The 22,689-nt window shown below is 30.6% G+C and overlaps 1 protein-coding gene and 1 long non-coding RNA gene across 2 annotated transcripts; one reads left to right on the top strand and one right to left on the bottom strand.

Moving 5' to 3' along the window:
• The first annotated feature begins 3,691 nt into the window (after positions 1-3,691).
• Positions 3,692-7,341, top strand: LOC123924487 (BTB/POZ domain-containing protein At1g67900). Its single transcript, XM_045977393.1, has 4 exons — positions 3,692-3,998; positions 4,111-4,180; positions 4,338-5,510; positions 6,558-7,341. Exons 1-4 carry the CDS (start codon positions 3,940-3,942, stop codon positions 7,047-7,049), a joined length of 1,794 nt encoding a protein of 597 aa, XP_045833349.1. The 5' UTR covers positions 3,692-3,939; the 3' UTR covers positions 7,050-7,341.
• A 6,137-nt stretch (positions 7,342-13,478) lies between these two features.
• Positions 13,479-14,302, bottom strand: LOC123924486. The gene is made up of 2 exons (XR_006814739.1): positions 14,036-14,302; positions 13,479-13,944 (listed from the first exon to the last, which is right to left on the bottom strand). It is a non-coding gene; the product is annotated as an uncharacterized LOC123924486 (long non-coding RNA).
• Positions 14,303-22,689: the final 8,387 nt, after the last annotated feature.

Below are 22,689 nucleotides of genomic sequence, written 5' to 3'. Positions count from 1 at the left end.
ATATATATATATATATGCTAATAACATCTCCTAATTTACTCACTCTAATTTTAGGTGCTTGTAAATAAATTAATGTGATTTTATTTAATAATTTTGGATTAAATATATTTTTAGTCTCTATAAAATTATGAGTTTTTAAGTTTTTTCCCTCAAAAAATTTACTTTTAGTCCATATTTGCATTTTATAAGGACTATAATTTGAGGAGTAAAAGCATCAATTTTTTATAAAACAATTTCAAAATAGGGACTTTCTTTTTATTATATATATATTTTTTGGGGCTTGTAGCTCTCTGCTACTCCTCTAGTTAAAAAAGAAAAATCAAAATAAGGACTATTATTACAAGCTGCAATGTGTTATAGGAATAAATTTACACTTAAAATTTAATAGGGTTAAACATAAAAACTCCTCGGTTAGTGTGTATGGCAAAACATTTATTAGGAGCGGTCAATCTCTTAAATGAATCTTATTACCTCGAAGGAATTAGTTTACGCAATTGGACGCGGATGATACATCTGATTTACCACAAAATACATAAAAACTCGTTAGTTTGTACGAACAAAATATATATATAACCCTACTATTTATTATAAATTCAATCCCCACGTGATTGATTTTTGGATCCGTCTCCGCTATGGATAGAGGGCAAAATCACATTTGGAAGTGTGGATTGAATTATCTTATCAAGTTGACGGTGAACCAATATAAATATTATAGTGTCTTATCTACTTCTCTCTTCTCCTATGTTGCATTAGAGAAGTTAAATATTTTAGTAAAGAGCATTTTTATTATTGTGCTGTTAAAGAAAATAAATAATTTTTTAAAATTGAGAAACACAATTTAAAACTTTTTTTTTCTTTTTGTGTTTTATCACTACTTCAGATTCTCATCTTTAATCTTCGGCATCAGAATAAAACCAAAAAAAGGTAAATAATCAAATTGTATAATAATATTTGTTATTTTATGGGACTAAAATAAAATAATATAAAATAAAAAGAAACTAAGGAGTTAACGTAAACCTTAAAATTAATTTAAAAGACAAAAATACAATTTAGAAAAAGGAAAAAAAATCCAAGAGGCTTTTGAAAAAGCTTAAGAGAGTAAATTTGCAGCGACAAATGACAATGATAGAAAAAGGAAAGGCAATGGTGGGCGCAGGATAAACACGTGGGAGTTGTCTTTTGAGTTGCACGCTGGCAAGGCAATGACATGTCGCAGTATTGACAAGAAACAAACCTACAAACATCGTATTCATCTTGAGAATAGAAGAAAAGATTTGTGTTTCTCACTTTCTTTTATAAAAATTATTCTCACTAAACAAGAAATAATTAAGCTTAAGTCAAAAAAAAAAAAAAGAAGAAATAATTAAGCTGCATTATAAATTTTAATTAACTTCATTATATGGAAATGGAAATCTTATATATGCAATTCACATGATAAAGGATTGATTACCGAAACATTTAATATGTTTTAAGTTAGAACGTGGATTCAAACTGCACTAAATTCTATGTAGCACTCGGTTCCATTAATTAAAAGAGTAATTTTACACAAGATTCTCACCTAGGAGAAAGACGTGAAATCTGGAGAAAACGAAACGAACCTACGCCTCACGCATGTGACAAAAACGGAACATGTGAAAACAGAAGCAGGCTTGAACACACTCACAAATTTTCTAACAACAAATAGGAAATTATATGATAATGAGAGGGATAAAAGTAAAAATTAATTTGCATCTTAATGGTTATTCGATCGGTTTCGATTACAAAGAGATAAAATTTGTGACCCGCACCCACCCATCTGCACAAGCCGGGGGGAAGGCTGCGCAGGGCATACAGGTGGGTGTGAGTCACAAATTCTATCTCTTTGTAATCGAAACTGATCGAAAAACCATTAAGATGCTGTTAACACCAAAATTATAAAATTTATGGTATTGAGAAAGTCTTGGTATTGAGAAAGATGCTCTTTGTAATCGAATTATTGGTTTGAGGTTCCAATTGCCAAAATGTTAATTGATACATGCATGCTATCAAGTATTAATCCAAGTACATATATGTTATTCAAAAAAGTGGTCGAATTGGTATATTGTGTTTCACTTTAATACATTGTTAATGCCACAAATATATATATTTGGTCGAAAAAGGTTAATATATATATAAATAATAGAAGTTATTAAGTTGGGAGGAACGTGGCATGTTAATGCCATGAGGTCGAATTGCTATCTTGCTCTTTCTCAATTTAATACAGACTTATATATATATATATATATATATATATATATATATATATATATATATTGGTTTAAGTTGAAAAATATAGAAGTTATCAACGTGAAGCAAGGCAGAAGCATGCAAGTGGGAGTTATCTTTATTTGTCTTGTAATTATGTCAAGTGTAAGGCTACTATTAATTAGAAGTTATTTCTTGTTTTAATTTAGACCGTAGGATCTAGTGGTATAGTTTTTCCTGAAGGTCTATATATATCTGTTTGTAATAAGAACAAGGTTGTTGAATCCTATTTTATGAAAGTCTTGCAACACCCACGCCGCGGTGGCAAACGGGTTCAAGGGCGGACATAAATGGATTCCAACCACCATTTACATTCGAATGTCATTTAATCTTTCAAGTCCTTTAAAGTTTCTGCACTTTATCCTTCCATTGCAATTTATCTTCAGGTTCTTTAAATTTTATTTGCAAATCATTTAACAAGTTTATGCAAATTTACTTTTAATCCTTTTTGTAATTTAATTTGATCATTCGACTTCGTCGAATCAGTCTGTTTTTAATGCATTTAATGCAAATCAGACAATAAATGTTCAAGTAAAAGATGATGAACATTCATATTTTTCTAGAAAATAACACACAAATATGTTCCGAGATTTACTAGTTGATCTCTCAAGTAATTAATTTAAACTAGCGCTTGTTTACCAAAAATCAGTGTAAACAGATGCAAATTAATTTTTTTCCATCTCATTCTCATATACTTTTCGATTTGTTGTTTTTATCAATCTTTGATATAGGAGAGAAATGTTATATTTTACAAGTTTATAATATGTTGATGAACGAAATATATTCTAGATCTATTTTAATTTATACTTCTCTTCTATTTGATATGTTATTGTCTTTAGATCTACAGATTTGAAACAAAGTAAATGCATCCCACCTTTTCTGTTTTTTGACTTTTTTCATTTAGTTCTTCTAGTCATTGCTACATTTTGTATAAGGTATTGAACTATTTAAAAATTAGGAATTTTTGGATAATGGTTTTAGATGTAAATAAAGTTTCAATCCACCCATAATAACCAACCCAAGCGACCCGACACCCGAAACAAACCGAATATGTAAACGGTTGGAATTGGGTCCAAATAAAATGATTGCAATTTTTATCGATTCGGTAATTTTCAGCCCAAACCCGCGCGACTAATGTTTAGACCTATGCCTAAATCTCTTTCTGTCTCTCTTATCTTTTATTTTTTTTTCTTTCATCTCTTTCCTCTATAATTTTATTCACATTTTTGCACATTCTCTTTTTTATTTTTTTTTATTTTTTTATTTTACCTAAAGTCATACCAAAATAGCGAGTCCAAATTTAGAGAATCCTCTTCCCTCTAAATATCAAAATCTGAATCTTGTACAATTGGCATTTCACTTTAGTCCTTTATTTTGGAAATATCCAATTATAGCTGATTACTTTTTTATTTTCATAAATAAATTAAATATCTTATATACTTTAAATTCATATTTCTATTAATTAACCCTTTCTTTCTTCAGCTCCTATTTAAGTTAAACTACGGAGTACTTTATATTATTTGTTCCCACAAACAATCTTGTTTTTCTTTCCTCTTGTTTGTGCTCCTTTGAGAGTTCAACTTTCTACTAATTTTCCTAACACTTTGTGCAAAGTGTTGAACATTATTTAACATAACATTAACATTTAACACTATAATGAAATTTATGAAACTAGGATCCCGTCCAGATACTTTCTACACTACAGAGTCAGTAAGGTATGTCACAAACTGATTAATTTAATTTATTATTTTTCTCTTCATTATGATATAATAGCTTATAGTATAAGTAATACCATGAATTTTTATTTTATTTTCTTTGTATATTCAGGTCAATTTCTTCTGAAATTTCAAGTGATCTCATAATTCAAGTAAAAGGAACTAGATATCTTCTTCATAAGGTATGCTTCTTGAAATTTTCAAAGTTTACCAAATCATTATGAAACTCGTCGAAATTAATTCAGTCAAAATTAATTTTTGTCACCGCAGAACCAAACACACGTTTAGATAATTAATATTTTAAACTTCATGTTGATTTTCATTTTTTTATTTTTTCAGTTTCCACTTCTATCAAAATGTTTGCATCTACAAAGATTATGTTCAGAGTCACTTGATTCACCAAATCATCATCAAATAGTACAATTACCAGATTTTCCGGGCGGAGTAGAAGCATTTGAACTTTGTGCAAAATTCTGCTATGGAATCACAATCACTATAAGTCCTTACAACATTGTATCGGCAAGATGCGCCGCGGAATATTTACAAATGACTGAAGATGCAGAAAAGGGTAACTTGATTTATAAGCTAGAAGTTTTCTTCAATTCATGCATCCTTCGCGGTTGGAAAGATTCAATTGTGACATTGCAAACAACAAAAGTGTTGTCTTTATGGTCAGAGGATTTGTCAATTACAAATAGATGCATTGAAGCTGTTTGTTCAAAGGTCTCAAAAAGGGTTAGAAATGATGATGATATATCTTGTAGTGGAACAGAAAGTTTGAGAGATAAATCAATAAGAAAAAGATGGTGGGGTGAAGATTTAGCAGAATTGAAAATTGATCTTTATTGGAGAATCATGATTGGTGTAAAATCTGATGGAAAGATACCTTCAAATCTTATTGGTGATGCTTTGAAAATTTATGCTTTTAGATGGTTACCAAAAATCGATTCTGATTCTGAATCAGGAAGTGAAATAGCTTCAAAGCATGTTTTACTTTTGGAATCAATAGTAAATTTGCTTCCGGCTGAAAAAGGCGCTGTTTCTTGTAGCTTTCTTCTTAAGCTTTTGAAAGTCGCCAATGTTTTGAATGCTTCTTCATCTTCAAAGATGGAATTGGTTAAAAGGGTAGGACTTCAATTAGAGGAAGCAACAGTGAATGATCTTATAATGGTTTGTGATGTGGATTTCGTGATTAAAATTTCAGAACAGTTTATGTTGCAATTGGTTCAAAGTCCACCAACTAGTCCTGTAAGATCTAAGTTAGTTTTCGAAAGAAGGCGGTCGCGTTCAGCTGAGAATGTTGATTTTGAATTGCAAGAGGGTAGAAGATCTTCATCAGCTTCACATAGTTCAAAATTGAAGGTTGCTAAGCTTGTTGATAGGTATCTGATAGAGGTTGCTAAGGATGTGAATTTGTCTCTGGATAAATTTGTTGCTCTTGCTGAAAGTGTACCTGAATTTGCAAGATGTGATCATGATGATCTTTACAATGCTATTGATACTTATCTCAAGGTAAATTTTGAAGAACTTATTGTGTTATCAAGATTACTGCATTTTTGTTGAATGATAGAGATTGGTAATAATGACCTATGAAACACATGCACGGACACCAAACACGACCCTGATACGTCGACACTCGACATCCGTAGTAATTTGAAAATATGAAATAATTAAATATAACCACGCGTGTCAGGGCTATGTTGGTCTGATACAGACATGTGTCAGACACCAAACATACCTTCAATCTAGAAGAGGAGGAAAAAAGAGTAACTGTAGCCACATAATGTTTTAGTTGTGGGACATAATTAGTGGATAAACATCTCCACCTTAATATATTGTCCTTATTATCATTTTCACGGTTTAATTGCAGGCTGACCCACTAGAAATGTATCCATATTCTGATAGATAGATATAGTTGCAGTTTTTTAATTTCTTCTATTTAGGCATTTGATAATTCAGAGAAAATAAAAATTCTTGTGACTACTAAGGAATATGGGGGTGGGATGGGGAGCTCAGCGCAGGAGGTCCAGGGTTCAAGTTTTGGCAAAGGAGAAAAAAACTAACATAACATTGTAATACTAACAACTAACATTGCTTATTAAAAAAAAACGGAATATTAACGTTCATTTTTTTTTACTACTTCCCTACCCGTCCAACAAAATTTTCCTATTAGATTGACCATTTATGCATTCATACCCTATCAAACTAAAATGCCAATTAGAACACTTTAATGGGACGTTAGATTTTCTACTGTCAGGGAAAACACGAAGTCACACGATTGAGGAATCTCGTTTATTGGATGACTCGTATTCTGAACTCAAAAAATCTTTACAATACAATTCAGGAATGCGTTATCTGATTATTATCTAATAACCGAGATCCGTAATTTGGACAATGTAGATAGCTCATCTGATGTGTGACTCTTAACAAACTTCCCTCACACAAAGGACACAACATCTAGAGAGTACTATTATGTTGAGTGTGACCCAAGCAACCTGATTGCGTGTGGCCTAACGGACTTTGAATTAGCTCTGATACTATCTTATTTGAAAAATCCAGGTTCATCCAGAGCTCAACAAGAGCGAAAGGAAAAGATTATGCAGAATTCTAGACTGCAAAAAACTATCTATGTCATCATGTATGCATGCTGCACAGAACGAGCTACTACCGCTAAGACTTGTTGTCCAAGTTCTCTTCTTTGAGCAAGCTAGAGCAGCAAAAACTTGTGGCAAAGTCAGCAGCATATCAAGCAACATCAAAGCATTACTCACTTCTTATGGAATTGATCCATCAAAACATGCAGCACAATTAAGCACAACTACAAGTATACATACTGATGATAATTGGAGTGTTAATGGATTCAAGTCACCAACAAAATCAACTCTTAGGATGAAACTAGCCGAGGATGATTTAGATGAGAATAATGATGTGGCAAGCAATAGCATTGGAAAAAGTTCTAGATTTAAAAGTTTTTGTGCTCTTCCTACTAAGCCTAAACGAATGTTTAATAAGTTGTGGTTTACCAATAAAAGCACAACTCAAAAGAATTAAGTGAAATTTATTTTTTTCAATTTTTCTGTTTGGGAATGGTAAAATTAGAGGGTAGCATATTATACCATATTTTCCTCATTTGTAAAAAGCCTTGTAAGTTTAAGGGTATATAAATGAATCCAAATGTGCAGTGTTCATGTAATGTATAACGATAAGAAATAAGATTTTCTTTACATTAGAGGAAATCTCCTTCCTTGATAAATCTCATATGTGAAAAGCATGATAATGTCACAAGGTCTTCAAAAGACTATATGCAACTGCAATTGTAAATTTGTGACTGCGACTTTTAAAATGACTGTAGCCTCATTAATTGTATTTAACCTTAAATGTCTCCAATATCAAAATTGCGATGTAACCATAACAATTGCGACGGGGTTTGATGTGCGAATATAAATGGTAAATTGTCTAATCAAAAATCTGATAACAAGTGGTCCAATAAATTGTGGAAAAAATTCTGATTCCATCTTAAAATTAAAAGTTAATTCATGTTATCTTACAACTTTGCCAGACTCTTAACATTATGAAAGTAATAGAATCAAAACAATGGTAGGGACAATTGTGCTGTCTTTGTCTATGATTCAGCAACACGTGCCTATGTTCATCTGGGGCAGACCATTGAATTGGGTCCCAACATTTTTACAAATAACATTCTTGGTATTTTCACATGTCTGACAAAACAATATTGTAATTATATTTGTCTTGTATTAAAATAAAGCAATTACTTTTGTCTTATCTATTTGTATCCACGAACAAAATCTCGTCCTTATTGAATAATAGATATTAAATAATGGATTAGAATTGGAATGATGTGGCAAATTATTAAGGTTATGCATGCGCCTTGTTTTGGTTTCTAATAGGCAGAGATTACTTTTTTTGACACATCGTGCGTGGAACAATTTCAATGTGTTATTCATTGGAAGCAAACTTATGAGCATTATAATTTATAAATCCGACCAAAAAGCAGAACATGCAAACAAGAAAGAATAATATCCATCGTTGAAACACAACAATGACAATAGATAACCACTTGGTGTATAGTCACCATTGTTCGATCCTATATAGCACAAAGTCCGAAATGGTTCGAATTGACTGAGTTTGGGTTTGATCATCACAGTTGTAGCACTATACATCTGTTGTAGGAAACTCAAACCAGAGTCGGATATGGATCTCATACATATAGTAGTTGTATGATGTCGTAGTTGTGAGGGTATTGAAATTTATAAAAATATTTTTAAATCTGTCTATTATTAGTAATGTTTTGGACAAATTGAGGACCAAACTAACAAACAAAAGATAAATTTGAGGGTTGAGAATCAAAATAACTAAAAAAAGAAAAGAAAAAAAAGTCTAAGAGTCAAAATAATTGTTCTTATTTTCGGTCCCCGTGTAGTTAGTTTCTGGATCCGTCCCTGCTTCTATCGTAAAGTTGGCATTTTGGCTATACAGGAAAAGTCACTCCAATTGACCAATGGGAGCAAAGTCCTAAGTTGCCCTAGCCACGTCTGCGTTATATATGGTGTAGGAGATCCACAGTAAGTCATTGTTTTACTTTTGTTTAGTTCAACTATTACTTATTGCATATAAATCCTTTTATTTTATTAAAATTATTTTAAAAATTATGAATGATTTTATTTGGTTTTAAATCTTAAAATATAAACTAAATTTAGTAAGAGAACTTTTTTCTCACTAGACCTAATGGTCATCACAACTGTAGCACTATATATCTTGTAGAGAACTCAAACCAGAGTTGGATATGGATCTCATACATATAAGTTGCGCGATGCCGTAGTTGTGAGGACAATTCAATTTAATGAGATCGAGAAACCTTAGCATTACAAAGAAAATGTCAAAATCTCATAAACAAATAAATAAAAAAGAGAACATGTAAAAAATTGTTTACTTAAATATTGAGACTGAATTTGAGATGACTTCTTAATTGAAATTGATTTATTATATATGGAGGTCATTTTCAACCACTTTATACTCAGATTTCTTAAGTATGAAACAAAATTTTGTATATAGTAAATTATTGGGTTGAATTATATGTCTCGTAATGTCCATTTAGTTAGTTCAATCTCACTAACTGAAACTAACCCTCTAGGTTGTGAAAGAACTATGAGTGTGTTTGGTTCTGCGGCGGAGAGAATTGATTTTGGCAGAATTGATTCTGTAAAATTGATTCTGGCCAAAATTGATTTTAAGCTGAAGTGGTTTATGTTTGGATATATTCATGAAAAAGTGAGTTGAACAAAAAATTTGAGTGTAAAAATCAATTCTAGAATCAGAAGCTACGATTTCTAGCTTCAAGTAGAATCAATTCTGGAGGCAGAATCAATTCTACTTTTGAAAAACCAAACAAGTCAGAATCAATTCTACACGTCCAGAATCAATTCTGGATGCTCCAGAATTGAAACCAAACATACACTATATCTTTTGAGTTTCAACAAAGCCATAAAGCATAAAATAGAATATACTCTAATTAGTGGCGGAGTGAAAGTGGTGGTCACAATCATCATGGTTACAATCATGAACACTAGTCATCATAGTTTCTTTTACATTGACTAACTATTTTATGAGCATGCTTGCATGAATTTCCTCACATATATCATTCATCAATACTGTCATGATATGATTAGAATCAACTAATTTTGTACGGGCTTATTTCATAGGTTACTTTTACATTCCTTTTGATTTTGTTTCTCTAGCTGCCTACCTAATAGAATACGAATTGATTGTGTTTGCCAAATGCAAGCAATCACGCAGTTGGCAAATTCTTAACTTGTTGGTCAAGATTGGCCGGTTAAAAAAAAAGTAAATTTTGATTTTTTTTTTCAATAATAATTAGTGACTGTGATTTTAAAGTCGTCCAAACTTAATTAGATGAATAAAAATTACTGACTACTTGAGTACAAATAGGCACTCAATGTCGCCACAAAAACCTAATTGTTAGCTCATAGTGTATGTGATTGACCATTCATAATGGGACCTTTCATACCTAATTCATTTCATATAGAATTTGTAGGAGAAGTGGGGAGAAATTTTAAAGGAGGACGAGGATGATGGAAATAATATATAGTTAGATATAATACAACATTTTTGTCATAGGCAACACACAAAATCCATAGCATAATGTAAAAAAATTGTTGCTGTAGGCTACGAGGCCGGTTTTCCGGCCATGGTGAATCAAGGCATTTTCTTATCCTTTTGCAATGGTTTTTGTTCCAAATGGCAACAACATAAGTAAAACCGTAGTCTTAGGTACCCTTTCAGTGGGTTTTCGGATTTCATGAAAGCAACGGTTTTAAGTCATTTCTGATCAAAAACCTTTTTTTTTTGGCTCACATTCAGGGGCGGACCTTTTCAAGGTTTGGTGTGGCTATAGCCACACCAGCCCAGCCCGATTTTTTCTAAAAAAATAAATAAATATTTTATAAATAATTTTAGTTCATTTTGTATATATATTCGTACAAATATTAATGTAAATATTAGTTTAGAGTTTATTATTGATGACTATAAGTCCCTTGTACATATATTAGTTTAAGTATTAGTGCAAATATTAGTTTCTAGTCTATTATTGATGATTTCAAGTCTTTGTAAAGTATTATTTTAAACTATATATAGTTTAATTTTATAACAATTAATTTTAACTTTGTTTGGCAAAAAAAGGTAAATAAGTAATTGAGTTTGTAGTATTGGGTAAAATTACCAATTCAACTGGAATATAAATATAAAATGACATAATTAATATTTAATTTTTTGAAGTATAATAATACGAGTAAAATTGAAATAAAAATTAATAAGTTATAAACTAATTGAATTAGTTTATCAAAATAAACTATATGCTAGTATAATTTTGTGTTCTATATATTTTGGTCCAAGGTAGAATCTTGCGAAGACTCTAACAATAGTGATATGCATGATTTAACAATTATAGTCTTTTTCTTATTCGAATAGAAATTTTGTGGTTTTTTTTTATGTTTGTTTTTTTTAAAAGAAATTTTATAGTTCGTTGATTTGTTGTTCTTTTTTTGGATATACATGTTGTATTAGTAAATCTCATATATTGTTTGATATTCAACTGAATTATCAATGATTTTTTTTTCGAGCAATGCCTAAAATTTTTAGCCCCACCAGTTATTTGTGTTTGGGTCCGCCCCTGCACACATTATACTTTTCCAACACCTTAATGCCTCTAACTTAGTTCAATTAACTCCGGTCAAAAACCATTGTCATTGGCTCATTTTTTGTTTTGTAGAAAATATCTCTTTCATTATTTAGTTCGTATATAGTGGAGAAATTTTAATAATAGAATAGTGCAAGTGCGACTATCATTAAGTGAAGTCTAAATTAAGCTAAATAAATTATATTTAGTTCGATGTATTTGAAATATTTTAGACAAATTTCTACTTGCCTCTAAATACATCACCCCTACATGGGAGACAAAACTGAGTGAAGAAATATTTTGTGGATTTCTTCAATTCATTTTTCCAAATCGCACATTGATTCATTTTAATTATTTGAGATTCTAATGAACTATATGAAAGAAATGAAGTGGAAGCTCTGTCTTTGGTCATATATATATATATATATATATATATATATATATATATATATATATATATATATATATATATATATATATATATATATATATATTTGCCAACAATATTTTAAAAAGAACCCACCTAAACACAAAGCAATTATTCAAAATAATTAGTAATTGGATATCCTATTTGTTAATTAAATTAATCACCTAATAGTGACAATGGGATAATATTTATGAACCTAGTTGGTGGATAACCAACCGATAAGCATTGTCAACGATTTATGAACCTTGAAGTTTCGTTGGCCATGTTAAAAACCTTCAGTAGCTTACAAACATTTTATTCTCAAAAACAAATTATAACACGAATCCATGTTTTTGTGACTGCACTCATGAATTTCTAATTGCATTGTGAACTATGATTTATGAAAAATTGTGAATAAATTAGATTCACTCAATTGCAATTCAAGTTGCATTGTCATTGCAATCTTAAACTCTTTTATTTTATTTGTTTTGGATAAATGCAATCTTAAACTTTGATATTACTATCTTGATTTTGGTTGGACAATGCAATTGAAAACTAATAGATACCCAATTTGGGCCAAAGCCCAACGAGTCAGGGTAAATATGGCCATTTTAAAAAAAAAATGGAGTAGGAAATTTTTTTATTAATTTAAGTGACACTAATAACCATTTTATAATTGTTCGATTTGATTTTGACACATTAAGAAAGAAGAAATACGGTGAATATGATATACAACAGGTAATCCTGCAACATATTCTTTTTGAGACAAGTAATTCAAGCTAGAAAACTGGAAATGATCAAATCTCGTGTCATAATCAACATTTGAAATTATATAACTTAAGCAAGGAAATCTATTATGTTGAATTCTCAAATGGAATAGGCGGTTATGAAACATTTTTACCTTTGTGATGAATCTTCAATTTCTATCAACCAACTTGTAGTAACCATTGTGAATCTGCATGTTGTTTCTCTTACCGTTGTTTCATACTCATTGTGGTGAAGACTGGAGCAGCCATCACCAATAAAATTTTGATATCCATCTTTTAAACTTCATAGCAATTTGACCTTTTCCAAATTGGAAAATTTGAATTGTTTCCAAACTTCACGGTAGAGTTTACAGTTTCATCAATAGAAAAGAATAATTCTCTTTTTCCACACATATGATTGTTACATCCAGTATCTAAATATCAAATATTTTTTTCTTCTAAAAGCGTATTTTAGTACGTTTTTAGAAAGAAAAAAAAAAGTATTTGGTATTTGGATATTGGGTGCAATACGCTTTTAGTAGAACAAAATATTTGGTATTTGGATACTGGATGTAGCAATCATATGTATGAAAAAAATAATTATTCTTTTATGTTAATGAAACTGTAAACTTTACATTGCAGTTTGAAAACAATTCAAATATTCCAATTTTAAGAATGGTAAAAAATGCTATAAAGAATAAAAGATGGATCTCAAAATTTTATTGATGATATTTTCTAAGAGAATATGTTTATGAATTACCAATTATGAATATTCTAAATGGATTAGAATATGTGAAACTTTGTCAAATAAAAAAGAAACAGAGAACTTAAGATAGCGAAATTTTTGTTGAAGAACACTATATTTTGATTCACAAATTGATATTATACAACAATTGTACTACATGCCTATTTATAAAACTTAGATATACTTAACAAATAAGCTTGCAATATTTTTTATTTTTTTTTGTACAACTTGCAATATCTCTTATGGATTAAGCTGAACAAAAAGCAAACGGTGGAAGAGGTGAAGCGGTGATGAAATATATAATTCAACATATGGTTCTATAATATTCTAATATTCACTTCCTTTAATTTCCATCAAAGACAAACATAAATGAAAGAAAAAATTTCATACAATAATTTTTTTTTTTGCAAAGAAAATTTCATACAATAATAAACATGACACACACACCTAATCACTAAATTATACAGAACAAAAGTAACCATAGTTACTTAATAATAAATAATATTGAACATTAATTAATTTGAACGAAAGATTAATGAATCCGATCCTTGTCAGCACCAACAATAGTAGATGTTTGATCAGAGATTGATTCTGGCTCCATGCTTTTGGTCCTTGTGAGACTAGGTATACGATGAAGCCTACAACGAAATGAACCAGGATGTGTTGTTGGTGAACATAGACAATTGTTTTTGGTCATACTAGGTTGTCTCATAAGTCCACTTTGTCCAACATTACTTGATGGATTAATCTCAACTTTCATTTCCTTGCTAGTAATTTGATCATTTTCCATGCTCAATTCCACTCCTTATTTACGTACCTAAAATATAAATTGGACACTTTTTTTGGAAAATAAAATTTTTCTAGATCAATTTATAAGATAAGAAACTAATATGATCAAATCATCAAATATAGTTTGAGGATATTTACCTTAAGAAATGGTGTTGAAGAGCTAGCCAAGCAAATTGGTTGGGTTAGGAATAGAGAGAGGAAACGTAGATATTATATATATGATACAAACAATGTGATTTAAAATATATGCAACACAAAATTATGCTTTATTTTTTTGTCACGGATTTAATAATCAATTTCATTAATTCCTTACCTATATTGTGATAACTTTTGGTTTTTCAACAACTTGCAACAAGAACTTATATCGAGCTACTAGTGCCACAAACAATTAATTTCTCTTTTCATATGTTAATTAATTGTATCATGACTAAAATTAGAGCTCTAAGCAGCTAGGTTTAGTCCAATGATGGAGAATTTGAATAATATGAATGAGGTATTGAGTTCGATCCTCAATTTTATTATAAATAAAAAAAATAGAATTCTAAATTAAAATATTGAGATCAAGTGATTAATGAATTCCACGAGACAAATTACTTAAAAAAAATCCAAATTTAATTTTTAAGTGAAAAATTATTTTGACCAAACTTTATTTATCCAAAAACTGAACTATAAATTATTATAATTCCTTTCTTTTAATTAGGTCTCTAAACAATGAACACCGATTTGTTGGTCCCATATTTATGCATGATGGCGCATATATTCTAGTGGAAGTCAATTATTATAGCTTAAAAAATTGATGTGTGAGACTCAACTTGCAATTTAGAATTTATGCATACCTTGATGGATAAGATGCCTTGTGTTATTATTATCCAGTTTTCTCATTATTCAATTTTTGCAATGAAGACAGATAATAACATTGATGAATTTATGATAACTAAGACCACTTTGTCTTTAAAGGGTCCGTAATAAATTATATATATATATATATATATATATATATATATATATATATATATATATATATATATATATATATTATCTATTGGCTAGAAAATCTAATTAGTCATGCAGCCGCGAGACTGATAACTAAGAGAAATATTTTAATTTCAAAATCATTTATATTGAACACGCATTAGAGCAGTTACTGCTAATTATTTTAGAAAAATATTTATGAATATATTGGATTTCTATTTTGTAAATCGGTTGTGTCCTATGTGAGCAAGCAGGGCCAGCCCAATAGGATGCTTATGGCGAATTTGAGCCGTAGGGCTTTTTAAAGTCATAAAAAATAGAGAATTATGTTTGCATTATCAAAATATTTAACATTTGTATCCGCTATTTAAGTAACAGATGTTATAATATTTTAACTATATATGAAAGTTGTACTTTAAATGGGAGACTTTCATTGTAGTCGTTCATGTGAAGTGTCACTTTGCTTTAAGGTCGTATGTGAAACAAATTCTTTTTTTTAAAAAAAAATCCTAAGCTGTACATTTTTCTATATAAAATAATGGATTCCTGCGATTCCCACATTTAACTTGCAACATTCAGGATTTTGTCCGCTACTTAAGTAGCAGACGTTATAAAAATCTTGGTAGGGTATTTTTTCCTCAAAATTTTTCATTTTTATAAAGTCTGTTACTTAAGTAGCGGAATGGTAAAATGGGAAACGCGTAGGAGGCGCGAGTAACCGGTAGGGTGACAAAAGTAATCCTCTAAAAAATAGTCAATACTATAAAAAAAATATCTATTAGATGAACTAAAGAGTATTAAGATACCGTTTGATCCAGCTTTTTTTAGGTGTAGTAGCTATTTTAAGCATAAAGTTAGAAATAATAGTTTTAAATCTCACAAAATCAATATGATCTCACAAAGTCTTACAAAATGTTCAAGATTTTTTTACAAATATCGAAATTATTTATTGACAATTTATAGACAAAATATCACAATCTAAGTCATCTCATCCATGATCAAGGCCAACAAAGACCATGCCCTTAATGATGTTACTCGGCTAAAACTTTTGTAATCGTGTCTGAAAGTATGATAGTTTCGATGTATGTGTGCGGAATCACATGTTCTTTGTTGTCTTCAACGTTATGCAGCCAATTTTGTTGTCATGCATTCCAAGTTCTCTCTAATAGAAGAATCGAAGTTCTTTTGGTTAGCTTGTCCCATTGAAGATATATAAAGCCCTAGTTGCTCCATCTCCATGTTCTCCTCCTTCTTCCGTAATCGAACATTACTTCGCAACTCTCTCATGAGATTCATCTCGATCTTCCTTACATTTTTGTGTCAAGGTAGTTTGTTATGTTTTATAAAGTTTCATGTTATTAATAATGAGTACAAGAAAAGAAAGAAGGAAAAAGAAGAAAAAAATATCAAAAACCAAAAACCAAATTTGTTCATTAATAGTTAAAGGGGGCCAACTTGAATGTCCCGACAAACATAACAGAATTGATAAGAACATCGTATTATGTATGTAGTGGTCAGATTTTGAATTTGGAATTCCTCACTTATTCATTTTTTGGCTTAACTACAAATTGGTCTCTTACGCTTATTTTAGGTTTCAATTTTAGGTTTCGAGTTAGTCATTTCCGTCAATTTTGTCACATGTGGCAGCCAATTTGCATATTTGGACTGACACGTGGCACCTGGACATACTGACACGTGTATTGTTCAAACGGTGTTAGTGACAAAACTAATGGAAAAGACTAACTTGAAACCTAAAATAAACGTAAGAGACCAAATTAATACTTTTTAAACGTAAGAGACCAAATTGAAACTTAAAATAAACGTAAGGGATCAAATGTGTAGTTAAGCCTTCATTTTAAGACTAGAATTTTTAACCACGAGATTATTTTAAAAAAATGCCAACTTGAATAAAAGTTAAAAAAACATCTTAAACTCCTTTTTTTTACAAAAAAAAAAAAAAAAATCTTAAACTTTAAATTAAGTTAAATAATAACCTCTAAAATAATTTAGACTCATGTTTACTTTTTTATTTACTAGGTGCACCCCATCCCCTCTTTCCACCCTCTCTCAAGTGGGCCGAGATCTAAAACAGAGGTTAATTGTGTGCTTTTTTAACTACAGTCATCCATGTCTGTATAGCTATCGCACCCTCCATGAAAGATCATTTCTCTCCCGACCGCCCACATTTCTTTTATACCCCCCAAAATCTCATTTTGCCTCTTGTGGTTTGAAAAATTTTTGTCAAAAAACTTCGGTTTATATTCACCGAAGCCAAATATTAGACCATTTCGGTAACTGCGAACCGAACATTAGCATTTTCGGTACACAGAAATCGAACGTCAGCTTGTTCGGTACCTGCGAACCGAAATGACCTAGATTTCGGTACGTTGTTATCGAAAATTTCATTGGGTCGCTGAAATTAGGTCATTTTCGGCAGAAGTTTACCGAAATAATTGTTTCGGTACCTGCGAACCGAAATGTCCCAGATTTCGGTAAGTGGTTACCGAAGTTTATCAGCATGTCAAATTCCTTCGGTTCGTATAAACCGCAGTACCCCCGAAGGGCAAAAACAGAAATTCAGGGGGTAGAAAAGAAATGAGGGGGTCGAGAGAGAAATGATCTCCATGAAATACATAATAACTAGAGTAAGACCCTACAGATCATCATCGGTGAGTTTTACTCAATTGGTAGGGATATCATATCACATTATATATGCAAGGGTCGGAAATTCGAATCGCAAACACCATACTTATTTACCTTAAGAGTAAAATTTTAGACACTAAGCTACTGGACCAAAAAAATAAGACCATATAGATCACAACTGTTGCGAAACAATCATATAAAATCTCAACTCAAGAAGCAAAAATAAATAAAGTTAGCTCACAATAAAAAGTTATTACTCAATCTACAATTTTTACAAAGCAAAAATGCAAACCTCTCACACTCTTACACAATTGCGATTTTTAATGGACAAGATTACAAATCCTCTCAACTACAATTTTTCCACGGAAAAATTGCAAACTCTCTCAAGAAAACAACTACCTAAACCTCGAAACACCAAAAGACTAAGAGTATTCTCGATTGTTCTGGTGAATAAAACTCAATACAACTCTCTATGTCTTCTTTTTTTCAAACTACGTGGTGTGAGACTTGGATGAGTATCCACATATCCTCCCTTCATATAAAGTCTCACAATATTTCTTCACTTTATTATCAACTTCACCCTGCAAAAGAGAATATCATCCTCATAATCAACAACGTTTGTAGAAGAGTAAGTGGGAGAGAACTAACAAGTTAATGTACTTGAGTTTCGGTGATCTTGTTAAAATTTTATGTTATCCCCTTAATTAAGAGATTTAGGTTCGTTGTTTTCAAGAGTAGCATTGCAAACATGGATATTATGTACGCGAGTTTTATTGATGTGCTTGATTAGTATGAGTTTGAATAGGTTTTTTCAATGTGCTTGATTAGTGGAAGATTGAATTTTATGTTAACTCCTTTATAATGTTGAAATTATTTCAATCAAATGTGAAAATATTATAGTGCTGAGGCAGTATGATTTCATGTCTAAAAAAATTGAGCTAAGTGTTGTTGAAATCACTATCCCGATGATCAAAACTATTTTGGAGCTGAGTATTATATATCTTTTATATTATAAGCTTGTATACACAAGCAAACCCTAAACCCTAATTTATTTTTCCTATTTTCCCTCCATTTTATTTTGCAATTTTTATTAAAAAATAATACAATTTTGTCTTGACTAGGATTCGAACTCACAACCCTTTAATGAAAGACAATATTTCCAACCACTATGACAAGTATACCAATTGTGATTAAAATTATGTGCAATAATTGATAAGCACCATCAATTTTAAAAGTATATCATATCAAAATTATTGTTGACTATATTATTCATCATGAAATATTTTTATGTCTTTCATGATGAATGATTTTTTTTTATCATGTGAGATTTGGAAAGTTATTATCACGTGTAATTTGAAAAGTTATTATCAAACTCAATTATGCTAAATCAATTTTTTTTTGCAATACAACTAAACACAACCATGATCATGTCACTAATCACATTCATTATTTTGATTTTAACATTGCAGATTTAATATTAACCTATGATCAATTGATACAATATGCACTAGCAGACCAATTGTGATTTAAATTATGTCCACAAAGTGTTAAGCTCCATCAACTTTCATAGGAAAGATTTCATACGATAATTAAGCACCATCAATTTTTATTGCACAATTTAAACAATTAAAAATCGATAATCTCTTATCTCTTATATTATAAGCTTGCTAACATAAGTTAACCCTAAACCAAATTTTTTTCCCCTCTCATTTTCTCTTTCTTTTTATTGCAGCTTTATATTCAAAAAATACAAATTTGTCTACGATAGGAATCGAACCTGCATCCCTTACTTACAATAAAACATTTCAACCGCTAAAACATGTGCTTCAATTATGAAAGAATTTAGGAATCCTAATATGTTAACCATGTTTTCAATAAATTTGAACGGCGGAATTAATCACAATTTTTATTTATTTATGGATGTCTACTTAAGTTTATGTTCTTGATTGTGTCTTTAATTTTTTTTTAACCTTTAATTATCATCAATTTTTTAACCTTTAGTTATCAGCAATTTTTTTTTTAAAAAGTAAACAAAACGATGGGGTTCCAAAATTATTTAAAAAATATATAAAATAAGCGCATAAACAAATATAGAATAATTAGTCCATGAAATTCCCTATAATACTGTTATTGAAAATGCTCTTAGAATTTTTGTATTTTATTTTTTATTATTACATATTACAGCTAATTAGACCCATGCACCGCATGGGTCAAAGTTCTAGTGTATAAAAATAAATAAATTAAATCTTAGTGTTGAATGACAAGTAAGATATAATAAGCAGAATTAAAATGATATTGATCAACACTATTTTGCAATTGAAATATCTCCTTGTACCTTTTGTGAAAATAAAAAGGAAAATATTTTCAAGTGTGATGATTGCAGCATTTTAAAAAATAAAATTGAAGATTTGCATACTACACTTGCACAATTCACAGTGGGGAGAGAAAACTTGAATATTATTTTAGGGAACCAAAAAGGATCATATGGAAAGTTGGTTTGGGATATAATCCAAAAATTCAAAAAAAAAAATCATTCAAAAAGTTTTTTAGTCCCAACAACAAATTTAGGTTCTTTTTAGTAAAAGTAGGTGGATGCCTGATATGATAGCTTATGATTTATAGTTGATGGCTGATAGTTTATAGTTTATAGTTGATAAGCTAATTGCAGTGTTTGGTAAAATTAGCAGTTCAACTAGCTGATAGGTGTTAAATGACATAAAAGAACATTCTTAATTAATAATAAAATTTATATCAAATTTATTGAAATTATGTTCTTTAGGGGACAAATATGTGGGACACGAGATCTGACACAACGTGTACACCAATATGATACAAGCAAGAAAATAAATAATGAAAGCAATAAGGACACAAGTAATTGTTTACCCAGTTCGATGAAACTCCACATTCTCTGGGGGATACCAATCCAGGAAAGGAAAACTACTACTTTGAATTAGAACACTTTAGATTTATAAGAACAACAAGCCATATGTCGTTCAATGCCTCTTCCTAATCCAAGTGAAATGTCTACTTAGGAATTCCCCTAAATATGAGAACCCACTCATTTTCCTAATCACTAACCCAAGTGATTTATTCAAGTAATAACTCGTGTTGAAATACCATTTAACAACACAAATAACTCTAACTAATGACTCACAAATAACTCTAAACCTAGATATCTTCAATTCTTGCTCATACTTGAAAACGTTCTGTTAAGTCTCTTTATATAATGATGCAACTCTTGAGATATGCTTGAGATTTGAGTTGCAAAAGATAAGATTTGTTTTAAAACTAACTTTACAAAAAGATAAGGTTTGTTTTTAATCTTTCAAAGTTAGTTATGATCTTATTGGAGTTTGTTTTAAATCTTCCAATCATATTTAACAAACAAGCTTGATAGCAAATCTTCTGATAACATGCAATCTTAATTTCATGTATTTGAGTTGTAACAGAGTCGCAAGACAAACACGCATAAAATAAACTTATGGAATAGTTCAACCTATGGCCAGATGTTGCACCCAAGCTAGAACATCTTGTCCCACATGTTGCACCATCACATTTGTACTAAACATGTTGTTTTAGCTAATGCAACCAACCCAAAAGGAAATACAATCTCCCCTTTGACAAATTTTGGCTAAAACAACTTACGAGATATGCATGAGATAATCTTCAATCTGATCTTCAAATTAGTATGTCTTCAATCTTCAAGAATCTTCAATCTTGATTGAATGAGATCGCCTTCAGCATTTAAAGCGCGCATACCTAACACATACTAGTAAACCACGAAGCATATACAGCAACACAAGTACTTAATCAGAGTGATCAAGACTAAGTGGTTGCAACACTCATAAATTTTGAGCATACTACTAATCACACATATTATTATACTCCCCCTTTTTACCATAATTTGACGAAGGTATGCAATCTTTAAATTAGGGGTAGAAAATACCATCAAGCTTGAGACAAATGTTGAACACAATGTCAGGCCATCCTTTCTTCCATGATACCATTTGTTTAAGTCTTTTTCTCGTACTTTACATGCATTCTTTCTTTCATTTGCATATCTTCTTAGTCTGTGGTAGTTTACAAGACTTTCACATATACAAACACCAATAGCACTCCTTAACTTTTCAAACTGAGCAGCATCCAAAGCTTTAGTGACGATGTATGCAAACTATTTTCCAGTTGTTATATGCTCAAGGTGCTTGATGAAATGGAGATGAATGTCAATGTGTTTGGTTCTACCGTGTTGAACAGGATTCTTTGAGATATTGATGGCACTCAGGTTGTCATAGAATAATGTCATGACATCTTGTTCGACATTGTACTCCTTCAACATATCTTTCATCCAAAACAACTTAGTGCAGCTGCTCCCTGCAGCAATGCATTCAATTTTTGCAATAGATGATGAGACACATTCTGCTTGTTGAACCATGAGATTGTTGTTGCCAAGAAGCATCCATGTGATGTACTATTTCTATCATTTGCAGTAGTTTCAGCTCAATTTGCATCACAACACCCTACCAGTATTGGGTTGTGATCATGGGAATACAGAATTCCATAGTTGTAGGTTCCATTTATATATTTGATAATTCTCTTTACTTGAATCAGATGACTAGCCTTAGGTTTAGCTTCATATCTTGCACACACTCCTGCAATAAAAGTGATGTTAGGCCTGCTTGTTGTGAGGTATACTAAACTTCTTATCATGCTTTTGTGGAGACGTTGATCTACATCAACTCCACTTTCGTCTTTTGATAGCTTCACATGAGTTGCAGCTGGAGTTTTCTTATGGGGTTCACATACATGGAGTTGCAGCTGATGAGTCTCAAGTTGTACATGGTGCACAAGTCATGAATAACATTATAACGAATACGAATTTTACAAAATTCAACATTTGATTGAAATTTTATACCATACAGATCATCCATAAAAAGAAGTTAAAAATCATTTAATATGTGATTGAGAGTCATTAAGATTAATGGTTTATGGGTTTTTATTGAACCCGATTAATCTTGATGGTCTCAATAACAAATCAAATGATTTTCAATTTCTTTAAAAAAATAATTATGGAAAATCCATATGATATAAACTTTCAATCCAACGACGAATTTTGTAAAATTCGTATTCGTTATTGTTGGATATTTGAATTGGCTTAATTTTGCTAAAACAAATATGCT

The sequence above is a fragment of the Trifolium pratense genome, linkage group LG4 (genome assembly GCF_020283565.1).
Source record: "Trifolium pratense cultivar HEN17-A07 linkage group LG4, ARS_RC_1.1, whole genome shotgun sequence".
NCBI lineage: Eukaryota > Viridiplantae > Streptophyta > Magnoliopsida > Fabales > Fabaceae > Trifolium > Trifolium pratense.
This window is presented reverse-complemented; position numbering and strand designations above follow the sequence as displayed.